General features: G+C 35.3%; 1 protein-coding gene across 1 annotated transcript in view; it reads right to left on the bottom strand.

Annotated features, from left to right (window-relative positions):
* CFAP47 (cilia and flagella associated protein 47) overlaps nt 1–14,817 on the bottom strand; it is a 541,109-nt gene that overhangs the window by 344,116 nt on the left and 182,176 nt on the right. The window contains 2 exon segments of the mRNA XM_049704952.1: nt 4,734–4,893; nt 10,531–10,625. Of these exon segments, the coding sequence (XP_049560909.1) occupies nt 4,734–4,893; nt 10,531–10,625 (255 nt within the window).

Raw genomic sequence — 14,817 nt, 5'->3', positions numbered from 1 at the left:
TACAGTGGAGAAAAGACAGCCTCTTCAATAACTTGCTGGGAAAACTGGACAGCAAATGTAAAAGAATGAAATTAGAACACTCCCTAACACCATACACAAAAATAAACTCAAAATGGATCGAAGATCTAAATGTAAGGTAAGACACTATCAAACTCTTAGAGGAAAACATAGGCAGAACACTCTATGGCATAAATCACAACAAGATCCTTTTTGACCTGCCTCCTAGAGAAATGGAAATAAAAACAAAAATAAACAAATGGGACCTAATGAAACTTCAAAGCTTTTGCACAGCAAAGGAAAACATAAACAAGACCAAAAGACAACCCTCAGAATGGGAGAACATATTTGCAAATGAAGCAACTGAGAAAGGGTTAATCTCCAAAACTTACAATCAGCTGGTCAATATCAAAAAACAAACAACCCAATCCAAAAATGGGCAGAAGAGCTAAACAGACATTTCTCCAAAGAAGATATACAGATTGCCAACAAACACATTAAAGAATGCTCAACATCACTAATCATTAGAGAAATGCAAATCAAAACTACAATGAGATATCATCTCACACCAGTCAGAATGGCCATTATCAAAAAATCTAGAAACAATAAATGCTGGAGAGGGTGTGGAGAAAAGGGAACCCTCTTGCACTGTTGGTGGGAATGTAAATTGATACAGCCACTATGGAGAACAGTATGGAGGTTCCTCAAAAAACTACAAATAGAAGTACCATACGACCCAGCAATCCCACTACTGGGCATATACCCTGAGAAAACCATAATTCAAAAAGAGTCATGTACCACAGTGTTCATTACAGCTCTATTTACAATAAACAGGACATGGAATCTACCTAAGTATCTATTGATAGATGAATGGATAAAGAAGATGTGACACATACATACAAGGGAATATTACTCAGCCAGAAAAAGAAACTAAATTGAGTTATTTGTAGAGAGGTGGATGGACCTAGAGTCTGTCATACAGAGTGAAGTAAGTCAGAAAGAGAAAAACAAATACCGTACGCTAACATATATATATGGAATCTAAGAAAAAAAAAAAGTTCATGAAGAACCTGGGGCAAAACGGGAATAAAGACACCGACCTACTAGAGAATGGACTTTAGGATATGGGGTGGGGGAAGGGTAAGCTGTGACAAAGTGAGAGAGTGGCATGGACATATATACACTACCAAATGTAAAACAGATAGCTAGTGGGAAGCAGCCACAGAGCACAGGGAGATCAGCTCGGTTCTTTGTGACCGCCTAGAGGGGTGGGATAGGGAGGGTGGGAGGGAGGGAGATGCAACAGGGAAGAGATATGGGAACATATGTGTATGCATAACTGATTCACTTTGTTATAAAGCAGAAACTAACACACCATTGTAAAGGAATTATACTCCAATAAAGGTGTTAAAAAATCCAATAAAAATCAAAACAGAATACACTGCAAAGACAGATGATCACAAAGAACAGCATAAGTATACATTACTCAACCATGAACATTTTTCTAGAATTATAAACTTTTTGATCTGATTCAGATTTGTACCTTAGATATCTATACTGGTTATAAAGTGGAAACTATGAAAAATTCATGTACGCAAAGTAGATGAATGGTCATTGGGAAGCATGGCATAAAATCTAAGCCAGAAAATTATACACACCACGTTGATCCTTTTCAGTCACCATCTCAATTAGTGATTTAATTCCAATAATTTTGTGTCCATTTTTCTGATGACAGGTATTTAGGGAGCTTAACAAACAGAAATTTGTTTGACTCTCAAACAGATTTGTTTGACTCTGAAATTTGACTCTCAAAAGTCTGAATCCAGAGAGTGTTCGGACTCCCATAGAATACATCATGATGAAACAAGGTAGTCAGCCATTTTTACCAATTAAAAAATAGCTTACAATTATCATTAATATTATAAAGACATTTATGATATATTAAATGCAAAAATATAAGAGCATAAGGCAAAAGCAGATTATAATGTGCACATGTTATTCCTCAAATATTATAGTACAGTATATTATAGTATATAATATACTATGTGTATTGTATATTATAGTATAATCAAGCCTTTGCTGATGCAGCTTCCATCTACTTGTGGACTTAAAGAAAGCCTATCTAGAATTATTGGATAACTGCTGGAAAGCCTACATCTTCAATGAGAAAAGTCACAACAATCTGAAGGATGAAGCTTTTGTAGTGGATATTTGAGTGAGGTCCAGCAATTCAAATGATACCTATTGCTTGGCATATCACCCACTGGACCAATGTAACCAGGCCCAATACCTTTGTTAAAACTGGTGAGAATGAAGCAATCTCTTCTTCAACAGATCTACACATGAGAGAATGGAAGCCTATTTTAAATGACCACATGACTCTGATAATGATTTAGCAGATTTGAAAAATAAGAAAGAAACCAGGTAATCTTTAGAGCACCTGGTTCCAGCCATGCCTAAAGACAGGAAATCTATTCCTAGGTTTTTGCATTAGATGAGTCAAATAAATTAACTTTTACATTTAAGATAGTCTGAATTGTGAGAGGATCCCTACATCCTTCAAAACATTAAGTTTAAGAATCTCTCACTGGTCTTCCCTGGTGGTGCAGTGGTTGAGAGTCTGCCTTCCGATGCAGGGGACGCGGGTTCGTGCCCCGGTCCAGGAAGATCCCACATGCTGCGGAGCGGCTCGGCCCATGAGCCATGGCCGCTGAGCTTGCGCGTCCAGAGCCTGTGCTCCACAATGGGAGAGGCCACAACAGTGAGAGGCCTGCGTACCGCAAAAAAAAAAAAAAAAAAAGAATCTCTTATTAATAAGAACTGCTTAACAATGGAATGGATAAATGTAACAAATTGCTATTGGAAGCAAATGCCATAAAATAAATAAATTTGCTCTTGGGAGCAAATCTCAGATGATTTAAGGACAAACAATGTAAGACAGCAGGAAGAGCTTAGATACAATATATTGTCATGAAAATAGAAGCAAAAGAAAATACAAAAATATTTTTGAAAGGAAAGCAATGGGCGGGAGGAAGAAATAGATCAAAAATGATTATGTTTCCCCCACATTTAGTATTAAACACTTCATCTTTGTAGCTGAAAAGAATAGAACTAAAAGGGAAAAATACAAGGAGTAAACATGATAGCTGCCAGATTAGTGAATCTTCCCATCAAAATGATGACAATGTGTGCCATTCTAATATTATGTAAAAAGTATTAAAATATAATCAACCTGTAGGCTAGCTCCAGATGGAGAGAACAGAACTGAATACACTGTACGATGTTTTCTCCCTTGCTCCCAAGCCCCTTGCTCAGTAGTTGTGGGTTCTCAGAATAATACCATTGAGGACACACTGTTGACCAGCAAACGTCAGAGTGAAGAAAACAAAAAAAAAAGAAATGGCAAAGTAAATTTTTAAATATAATTGTAGATTAAAAGGAAAACAAAACATATCAAAATTTATGGGATGCACCTAAAGCAGTGCTCAGAGTGAAATTTATAGCTATAAATGCCTCCATCTAAAAGATATTTTAAATCAATACCTAACACCTTGCACCATAAGAGACAAGGGGAAAAAAAAATTATAGCCAAACAAAGTAGAATAGAGAAAATAATAAATATTAGAACAGAAATTAAAGTATAGGAAAAAATTAAGGAAATCAAAAGTTGGTCTTTGAAAACATTATCAAATTTTTAAAACCGTTAGCAAGAATGACCAAGGAAAAAAAAAGAGAGAAGATTCAAATTACCAAAGTCATGAATATAAAAAAGGTAAAATAAATACTAACTTTACAGAAATTTAATAGAAGGATTATAAGAAAACACAATGTACAGCTGTATACAAACAAATTAGATAACCTAGAAGAAATGTGCAAATTTCTAGAAAGACACAAATTACTTAAACTGACCCAAGAAGAAATATAAAATCTGAATAGACTTATAGAAAGGGATTGAAGAAGGAATCGAAAGACTTCCCACTTAGAACAGCCAAAACCCAAACAACTTCATTGGTGAAATGTACCAAACATTTCATGAAGAATTAATATCAATCTTCACAAAAACAGAAATGGAGGGAATACTTCACAGGCCATTCTCTAAGACCAGGTTAAGAGAAATAAACAACTCTGTTTACGGTCAACTGAATTTCAACAAGGTACCAAGATAATTTAGTGGGGAAAAGATATTCTTGTTCTTTACATAATGATGCATATAAAATGACACCTTAATTACTGTAAAAGCATGTTATTCTTTGCAGGGAAAAAACTCAATTATATGCCATTTTCTAGAAACTGGAAAAAATAACCTACAGTTCATTTAGAAAAGTAAATGTATAAGAATTGCCAAAAAGTTTTGAAATATATGTTTAGTGAAAGAAAATTTGCCATACCAATTATTAAAAAGCAAGCAATCCAAGAGGAAAAGTCAGATATGTTGCAGTGCCTTTTCTGATCTAGCCTTAGAAGTCACACACCATCACATCCATAATATCCCATGGGTCATATATTAGCTCTACTTGATGTGGGAGGGGACTACATAACAGCATGAATACCAGGAGGTAAGGATCATTGGGTGTCATTTATAATAACAGCTACCACAAAATTTTAGTAAGAAATTTCTTAAAACTGTTTTAAGAACATACAACAAATAATCTAAACTTTTATATACTTGATAAAATAAACTATGTGAAGGATAAACTGATACAGAAACAACAACAAATACAGAAAAAAGTACCTACCTGGACAGAAATTTATAGAAACATTACACTCTTCAATTGGTCGCAGAGTCCCACCGAGTATGCTAAATTTGAATATGCCATCTTCGAAAAGTTTACCAGTATTACTAGTATCCAAATTCCACTCTAAATCTTTTTTTGAAGTATTATGTAAAACAAGATCCTGTTCACACATAAAAAATAAGAGATTTATAAAGATTATAATATGCAATATAAAATTTAGTTTGTATTGCTGTAGCAACTTGATAGTCCTAGGCACAAAGTCAAGCAATTAAATGTGGTAATCATAGATAAAATGTTTTAAAAGTGATGTTAGGCAAACAAAGGGGTATGCAAATATGTTCACAGCCTGTCAACAACTATGAAAAGTACTCAAAGGAGCTATGCTAGTTAGCAAGGACACAGAGTAACAAGAACCTTCATTCATGATGGTGAGAATGCAAATTGGTACAGTCACTTTGGAAGACAGTTTGACAGCTTCTTATAATGTTAAACATATGTCTACCAAGTGACCCAGTAATCCTACTCTTAGGTATTTTCTTAAGTAAATTGAAAATTTATGTTCACACAAAAATCTGTATGTGAATGTTTATAATAGCTTTGTTCATAATCACCAAACAATGGAAGTAGAAACAAACAAGATTTCCATCAACAAATGAATGTATAAACAAACTGTGGTACATCCATACAATGGGATAAAATTCAGTGACAAAATAAGTAAAATATTAATTCATGCAAAAACATAAGTGAAGATTAAATATATTTTGTTAAGTGAAAGATGCCAGACCCAAATTTCTACATACTGTATAATTAAATTACCTGTCATTCTGGAAATGCACAATTTTGTGGGTGGAAAAAAAAATCAATTGCTGCCAAGTGTCAGTGGAAAGAGAAGTAGGTGATTGCTAAGGGGTTATACAGAGAATTTTTAGTGTAATGAAACTGTTCTGTATGGCACTGAAGTAGTAAATAAATTATTCTATACATTTTTAAAAACTCATACAACTGTATACTGCAAAGAGTGAACTTAAAGGTATGTAAATTAAAAACAATCAACCAAGATGCTGGGGATCCCAGCATGGACTGTAGACTGTGACAAGTTATATCACAAATGTAGGAAATAACCTCACCAAAGGTAGTGTGGGTGGTAAGGAGTGTCCTAACTAATTCTGGAAAACTGTGTTTTGACTGGAAACTATAAAGCTAAAGACAAAAAGATACTCTTTGTAAACACTGTACCCTAGTTGGAAAATATGTTAAGAATTCTAAAAGGGTACAGGTTAAAAATCCTGAAACTTCTTTACTAAGTCCACCAGAGTTAAAAAATAAGTAAATATATTATAAACAAGAGAGTCAGATTTCTCACTGTCAGAGTTAAAAATGATAAGGGAGAAAGACTGAAATGAACCTTGTGGTGCTGGATTACAGTCAGAGTTATCAGTTTGAATTCATGTTTAGATAAACAAACAGGAAAAGACATATAAATAGATGATAGACAGGCAGATAGACAGATAGATAATTACCAATATATGTGTACTCATGGATTAGTACACATACAAATACTTCCTTTCTAGGCCAAAAGGGCCTAGAACACGTGACACCACGGTAGCAGCAAGCACACCTAGTGTACAGATCTTGGTTTCTAAATACCATTCTCCTGTAAAAGATAATGAGGTTTCTTCGAGAAAATGTTGACTCAAGAGCTGGAACAACTAAAATAAAAGTGACCCTGGGAGGGAGACCTTCAAGATGGCAGAGGAATAAGACGGAGAGATCACCATCTTCTCCACAAATACATCAAAAATACATTTACATGCGGAACAACTCCTACAGAACACATACTAAACGTGCGCAGAAGACCTCATACTTCCCAAAAGGCAAGAAACTCCCCACGTACCTGGGTAGGGCAAAAGAAAAAAGAGAAAACAGAGACAAAACAATAGGGATGGGACCTGTACCAGTGGGAGGGAGCTGTGAAGGAGGAAAAGTTTCCACACGCTAGAAAGCCCCTTCACGGGCGGAGACTGCGGGTGGCAGAGGGGGGATGCTTCAGAGCCACGGAGGAGAGTGCAGCAACAGAGGTGCAGAGGGCAAAGCAGAGAGATTCCCACACAGAGGATTGGTGCCGACCAGCCCTCACCAGCCCGAGAGGCTTGTCTGCTCACTCGCCGGGATGGGTGGGGACTGGGAGCTGAGGCTCAGGCTTCGGAGGTCAGATCCCAGGGAGAGGACTGGGGTTGGCTGCGTGAACACTGCCTGAAGGGGGCTAGTGCGCCACGGCTAGCCGGGAGGGAGTCCGAGAAAAAGTCTGGAGCTGCCAAAGAGGCAAGAGACTTCTTCTTCCCTCTTTGTTTCCTGGTGCGCGAGAAAACCATAATTCAAAGAGTCATGTACCACAATGTTCACTGCAGCTCCATTTACAATAGCCAGGACATGGAAGCAATCTAAGTGTCCATTAACAGATGAATGGATAAAGAAGATGTGGCACATATATACAATGGAATATTACTCAGCCATAAAAAGAAATGAAACTGAGTAATTTGTAGTGAGGTGGATGGACCCAGAGTCTGTCACAGAGTGAAGTAAGTGAGAAAGAGAAAAACAAATACTGTCTGCTAACACATATATATGGAATCTAAGGGAAAAAAAAAACGTTTTTTAGAACCTAGGGGCAGGACAGGAATAAAGATGCAGACATAGAGAATGAACTTGACACGGGGAGGGCGAAGTGTAAGCTGGGCCAAAGTGAGAGAGTGGCATGGACTTATATACACTATCAAATGTAAAATAGATAGCTAGTGGGAGGCAGCCGCATAGCACAGGGAGATCAACTCGGTGCTTTGTGACAACCTAGAGGGGTGGGATAGGGAGGGTGGGAGGGAGACGCAAGACGGAGGGGATATGGGGATATATGTATACGTATAGCTGATTCACTTTGTGATACAGTAGAAACTAACACACCATTGTAAAGCAATTATACTCTAATAAAGATGTTAAAAAAGTGACCCTGGACCATTTTGTAGCAAAGGAAGTAAGAGAATGCTTTAAAATCATAAAGAAGGGAGTATATCAAAGGGCCAATCTAAAAGAGGTCCTTATGGCCAAAGCTGGAACAGTTTTAGCAACAAAATAAAAAATGTAACATTGAATTAAAACTAAAAGTATGGAATAAATATATGTGAGGTCACAGCGATATATTAAGTAACTAACTAAATAAATAAATAAATGGAGAGAGGAAATAACCTTTCTTACAGAAAAATTCCAAATAATATATGTAAATATCCCCTCCAGAAGATGGAGCTTGTCCCCTACCCCTTGAGTCTGGGCTGAAATAGATGACTCACTTCCAAAGCATAGAGTGTGGAAAGGGAAAAATAGTTTCTCCAACTTTACAGTGGAGAAACCTGGCATGTATACTGATACCATGTCCTCCCTTCACATGATATGACAAAAAGCACATTTCACCTCTGTGACATTCTTCCCCAAAGTCCATGGAAAATAAGAACTGAGCCTAGTCAAGGTGGAAAATATAAGACAAACTGAAATTAAAGAACATTCTAGAAAAAAAAAAAAGCCAGACCAGTATTTTTTTAAATTAACATGGTCATAAAAAATTAGTAAGATTGAGAACCTGTCATACATTAGAGGAGACTAAATGCAATATGGTATCCTGGATTGGACCCTAGTACAGTAAAAGGACCTTAGTAAATACCTGGTGAAATGTGAATAGTCTGTTGTTTAGTTAATAATATTTTACTAATGTTAACTTCTTAGTGTTAAAAAATTGTTCTCTGGTTGTATAAGGTGTTAACATTGGGGAAAGTTGTGTAAAGTGTATGCAGAAAGTCCCTGCACTCTCTTTGTGATGATGTTCCTATAAATCTGGGAGCTATGTACATGACTTGTGTGCAAACTCATCTTTCCAGTGCAACTCGCTATGAAAATAAAAGCTTCAACCAGGTTTTTTTAAACTTTATTCTTCCAAATTGGAAGTGTGTAGAATGATCCATGCAATTGTCACCACAACAAAATAACACACTTTCTTTCTAAAGCATGATTGATTTAAAATATTCAAGATAAAAAAATGAGGCAATTTTACTCCCAGATGTCTCTAAGTACTGAGACACCTATTTAGCTCTAATATTTGTGTACTTTATAACGAAGTTCATTTGCACCTAATAAAGAAAACATCTTTTAATACAGAAGGTGAGCATGGTATCATACCAGTTATATGAATGCCTCATATTTCTCATTCTGAAATTGAGGAAATGGTATAAGATCTCTAACATACTATCCACTTTCTATATCCTAAGAATTGAACTGTTCCAGTCATCTATGGAGAGACATCGTTTAATTAGTTTAGCATGTGTAGTATGGTTATTTTTCTTTATAATTTCATCAAAATGATACATGTGCATAGCTTACACCAATAGTTAAAATACACTTACAAAAAAGTTGGCCTGGGCTTCCCTGGTGGCGCAGTGGTTGAGAGTCCGCCTGCTGATGCAGGGGACACGGGTTCGTGCCCCGGTCCGGGAAGATCCCACATGCCGTGGAGTGGCTGGGCCCGTGAGCCATGGCTGCTGAGCCTGCGCGTCCGGAGCCTGTGCTCCGCAGCGGGAGAGGCCACAACAGTGAGAAGCCCGCGTACCACCCCCCCAAAAAAAAAAAAAAAGTTGGCCCACTCAGCTCCTCCTCATCAACAGTCCTGCTTCCCAGAAGCAACCAATTTTAACCAATTCTTATTTCAATTTTCTCTAACAGTTATAGCCTATTCTAAATGTGATACTGATATAGCTTACTTTAGGATTTTTATTGCTGCCATAACAAATTACCACAAAGTTAGTGGTTTAAAACAAAACAAATTTATCTCATTACAGTCTTGTAGATTAGAAGGTCAATGCAGATATCACTGGACTAAAACCAAGGTGTTAGAAAGAACTGTGATACTTTCCGGAGGTTCTAGAGAAGAATCTGTTTCCTCGCCAGTCTCAGTTCCTAGAGTTCAGACAAATTCTTTAGCTGGTGGCCTCCTTGCACTATCTTCAAATCCAGCAACATCACATCTCTCTGACCCCTCTTCTATCATCACATATCCTTCTGACCACTGTCAGGAAAAGTTCTCTGTTCTTAACTCTTCATGTGATTAGACTGGGACCACCTACATAATCTCAGACAATTTCCCATGCTCAGGATCATTATTCTAATTACACTATACATCAGCAAAGTATCTCTTACAATATAAGGGACTGTATTTACGAATGCAGGAAAACTGATATAAAAGACAAAAAAAGGGGCACTACCAATACAAATTTCTACAATGTATGCCTGAGCTTCTTTATTATGCAAGTCTCTCTTTTTTTTCTTTCCAGATGGATTCATAATTAGAAGAGAGGCAGAAAGATAAGAAATAAAGAGTAGATTATCATAGAAGTGACTGTATTATATATCTGGACTTTTTCAATTTTTATTATTGCCTCTCCCATTTCCTCACCTGTATGGAAGATATTTCACGTTAATTTTAATCACAGCTTCCATTTGTATAAAGAAAGAGGGATAACCATTCAATTTAATATATTTTGAATAGTCCTATTAAAATATACATATATAAAATAAGTGGCTTTATACATTTGTATACTTTATTACTTCTGAGAAATACGGTCTATATATACATATATATATATGCAAGTTCTCGACAATGAAAGTATTCTTAAAACACATCCTTCAGAATAATCACCTTAATAAACTGAAAACCATAATCAGAAAAAAAAAGTAAATTGCAACAATTCTCTATACACACCTGAGTTTTTGTGACACTTTTATTAGGATCCATAGTATGTAATGGGATTTCAAATATAAAATCAGTGCTGGAAAATGTCACTGGTGCTTGCAACACTGTGAGAGGAAAGCAAATACACTGTTAAAATACTAATAGACATAAGCTCACAGATAATTTTTACTTTACATTTAAATTTTCTACCTATTTTTGTATTTCCAGCCAGAAAATAAAATAATGTTTAAAAACATTTCAGGAATATCTTGGTTTATCACATCTGTAAGTTCCCATTTTGTAATGGTAGTTAATTACAAGTGAAATATAAAATGTACCCTTGAGTCAATAAGAGTATAAAATATACTAAATATTAATCTCAGGAAAAAAATAGACAAAGTTAAAATGATGTCCACAGTAAAATTTCACCAATGCAGAAGTACAGAAGTGAAAAGAAATATAGAAGGAAAAATTATTGGAATATAGGGAAAATATATAGATGGCATATCAAAAAACATTCTATACATGAAACAGAAAAGCTCTATGGAGAAAATGGCTATTCATGGAAGGTTAGGAATGGAATCATATGTAAAAATACATTAGAGAAGATATTATCTGCTGGAAACCCCTATATTTTTAATAGATTTTTAGAGCAATTTTAGATTCACAGAACTGAGCAGAGATTTCCCATATAACCCCCTCACCACTGCCACACACACAGCCTCTTCCATTATCAACATCCTCTACCACGGCGGTACATTCGTTACACAGGAACCTGCAATGACACATCATTATAAGCTAATGCCCACTGTTTACATTAGTGATCATTCATAGTGTACATTCTCTAGGTTTGAACAAATGTATAGTGACATCTATCCACCACTATAGTTTCATACAGAGGAGATTCACTGCCCTCAAAATCCTCTGTGGTCTATTTGTCTCTCTCTCCCCACAACCCTTGGAAGCTACTGATCTTTTTTATTGCCTCCATAGTTTTACATCTTCCAAAATGTTATAGTTGGAATGACACAGTACGTAGGCTTGTGAGATTAGATTCTTTCACTTAGTAATGTACATTTAAGGTTCTTCCATGTCTTTTCATGATGTGATAGCTCATTTCTTTTTAGTGCTAAATAATATTCCACTGTCTGGATGTACCACAGTTTATCCATTCACCTACTTGGATAAACAAGATTTGGAAGGACATCTTGGTTGCTTCCAAATTTTGGCAATTATGAACAAAGCTGCCATAAAATTTACATGCAGGTTTTTGTGTGAATATGAGTTTTCAACTCTTTTAGGTAAATACCAAGGAGAGTGATCTGCTGGATCGTATTATAAGAGTATGTTTAGTGTTGGAAAAAACCACCAAATGCCCAACTGTCTTCCAAAGAAGCAATATTATCTTTCAATCCCATCAGCAATGCAATCTCACTAGCAATTGCATTCACATCAGCTCCTGTTGTTCACATCCTCATCAGCATTTAGCATTGTCAGTGTTCTGGATTCTGGCCATGCTAATAGGTGTATAGTGGTATCTTACTGTTGTTTTAATTTGCATTTTCTTGATAACATATGATGTGGAGCATTTTTTCATGTGCTTATCTGCCATCAGTATATCTCCTTTAGTAAAGTGTATGTTCAGATCTCTGACCCATGTTTTAATTGGTTTTTCTTATTGTTGCATTTTGAATTCTCTGTATATGTCTTTTGCAAATATTTTCTCCCATTCAGCAGCTTGTCATTTGGTATCTTAATACTGTCTTTTGCAGAGCATAATTTTTTAATATTAATTAGGTCCAGCTTATTCTTTCATATATCTTGCCTTTGTTGTTGTACCTAAAATGTAACTGCCAAACCCAAGGTCATTTTAGAGATGTTTTCCTATGTTATTTTCCATGAGTTTTATAGTTTTGCATTTTACATTACGGTCTTCAATCCATTTTGAGTTAATTTTTATGAAGGGTATAAAGTCTGTGTCTAGATTCATTGTTTTTGCTTGTGGATGTCCAATTATTCAGTACCATTCTTTAAAAAGGCTATTCCAAATTGTACTGCCTCTACTCCTTTGTCAAAGATGAGTTGACTATACTTATGCAGGCCTGTTTCTGGGCTCTTTTTTCTGTTCCATTGATCTATTTGTCTAGTTTTGTCAATACTAAACTCTCCTGATTATTGTACCTTTGTAGTAACTCTTGAAGTTGGGTAGTGTCTGTCCTCTAACTTTGTTCTGTTCGCTCAATAGCATGTTGGCCACTGTGGGTCTTTTCCCTTTTCATATAAACTTTGAATCAATATGTCTGTCAATATCCACAAAATAACTTGCTGGGATTTTGACTGGGAATGCATTGAATCTCTAGATAAAGTTGGGAAGAACTGCCAACTTGACAATACTGAATCTTTCCATGCATTAACATGGAATATTGCTCCATTTATTTAATTCTTCTTTGATATCCTTCATCAGAGCTTTGTAGTGCTCCTCATATAGCTCTTATTAAGTATTTTGTTCAATTTATACCTAAGTATTTCATTTTTGTTGGGTGCTAATATAAATGGTATTTTGTATTTAATTTTAAATTCCATTTTACATTACTTGTATACAGGAAAGCAACTGACTTTTGTATATTAGCCTGTATCCTGCAACCTTACTATAATAGCTTATTAGTTCTAGTTTTGTTTTAATTTACTCAGGTTTTCTATAGACAATCATGTCACCCACAGACAAAGGCAGTTTTAGTTCTTCCTTCCTAATCTGTATACCTTTCAATTCCTTTTTGTGTCTTATTGCGTTAGCTAAGTCTTCCAGTACAATGTTGAGAAATAGTGGTGAGAGGGGATATCCTAGCCTGGTTTCTGTTCTTAGTGAGAAAGCTTCAAGTTTCTCACCATTAAGAATGAAGTTAGCTGTGGGGGGTTTTCATAGATATTTTCTGTCAAGTTGAGAAAGTTCCCCTCCATCACTCATTTACTGAATTTTTTAAATGTATATATGGGTAATGGATTTTGTAAAATGTTTTTCTGCATCTACTGATATGATCATGTGATATTTTCTTCTTTAGCCTGTTAATGTGATGGCTTAATTTTTTTTCTTTCTAATAAAAAAAGTTGTATGTTCTTCATAAAGAAAACTGTAAGAACACAAAAAATCACCCCAAATTATCTATACTCTACCCACTCAGAAATCATTACTGTTTATGTTTTGTCTACATACAATTTTTCATATACACATATATATTTCCATAACCCAAAAGTGGGGCCATATAACCACATTTTGTAATCTGCACTTTTTTTAAACAAGATATCATGATTTTTCTTAGAAGTATAGCATTCCTTAATAAACTCATAGTATAATCTAATTACCCAATCCCCTATTGCTGGACATTTAGGTTACTCCCAGTATTGCACCATCATTGGTAATGCTCTAATGAACATCTTTATATATTCCTTTGTTTTCTTACGATAAATTCCTAAGGAATGTTCTTAACAGAGAAAACTGATATTTGGGGGTTGTATCTATAATATATATTTCACTGGTTTAAGTTATAGTTTGCTTATTTAAAATATACCTTCAATTCCTCTAGTGCTTTTACTTTGCACAGTGCTTTCCGCTTTGCCAAGTATGCAAGGAAGCTACCAATTGTCCTTTTTTTACTGATAAGAAAACTGGTTAATTGAGTTTTGAATGTGAACCAGCCTTGCATACATGAGATACCCCTATACCTCTTTCCCCTTCCCACTGGTAACCACTAGTTTGTTCTCTATATATGTAAGTCTGTTCCTGTTTTGTTATATATTGGGTTGGCCAAAGAGTTCATTTGGGTTTTCCCATAAGATGTTATGGGAAAACCCAAATGAACTCTTTGGCCAACCCAATATATTCATTTATTTTTTATATTCCACATACAAGTGAAAACAGAGTATTTGTCTTTATCTGCAAGGACCTTTCTAATAACAAAATAATCCTAATTCCTCCCTACCTTCCTTAACGTACTTATAGCATAATTGTTTGATTACTGTCATTGTTTCATTATTGTCATTAATTTCACTTACATATAAGTATACATAAACATATATATAAATAAATACCGTTGTGTTATTATGTTGAATAAACTTAAACGTCAGATCAAGAATATGAAAAATAAAAAATCTTATTTTACCTTTATTTATTTTGTCTCCAGTGCTCTTTTCTTTATATAGACCTAAGTTTCTCACCTATAACATTTTTCTTCTCGCTAAAGAACTTCTTTTACTATTTCTTTCAAGGCAGGTCTATTGGCAACAAATCCCCTCAATTTTTGTTTTTCTGAAAAAGTCTTT

Source organism: Orcinus orca, chromosome X (genome assembly GCF_937001465.1).
Source record: "Orcinus orca chromosome X, mOrcOrc1.1, whole genome shotgun sequence".
Lineage (NCBI taxonomy): Eukaryota > Metazoa > Chordata > Mammalia > Artiodactyla > Delphinidae > Orcinus > Orcinus orca.
Note: the sequence above shows the minus strand (reverse complement) of the source record. Positions and strands in the feature narration are given on the sequence as shown.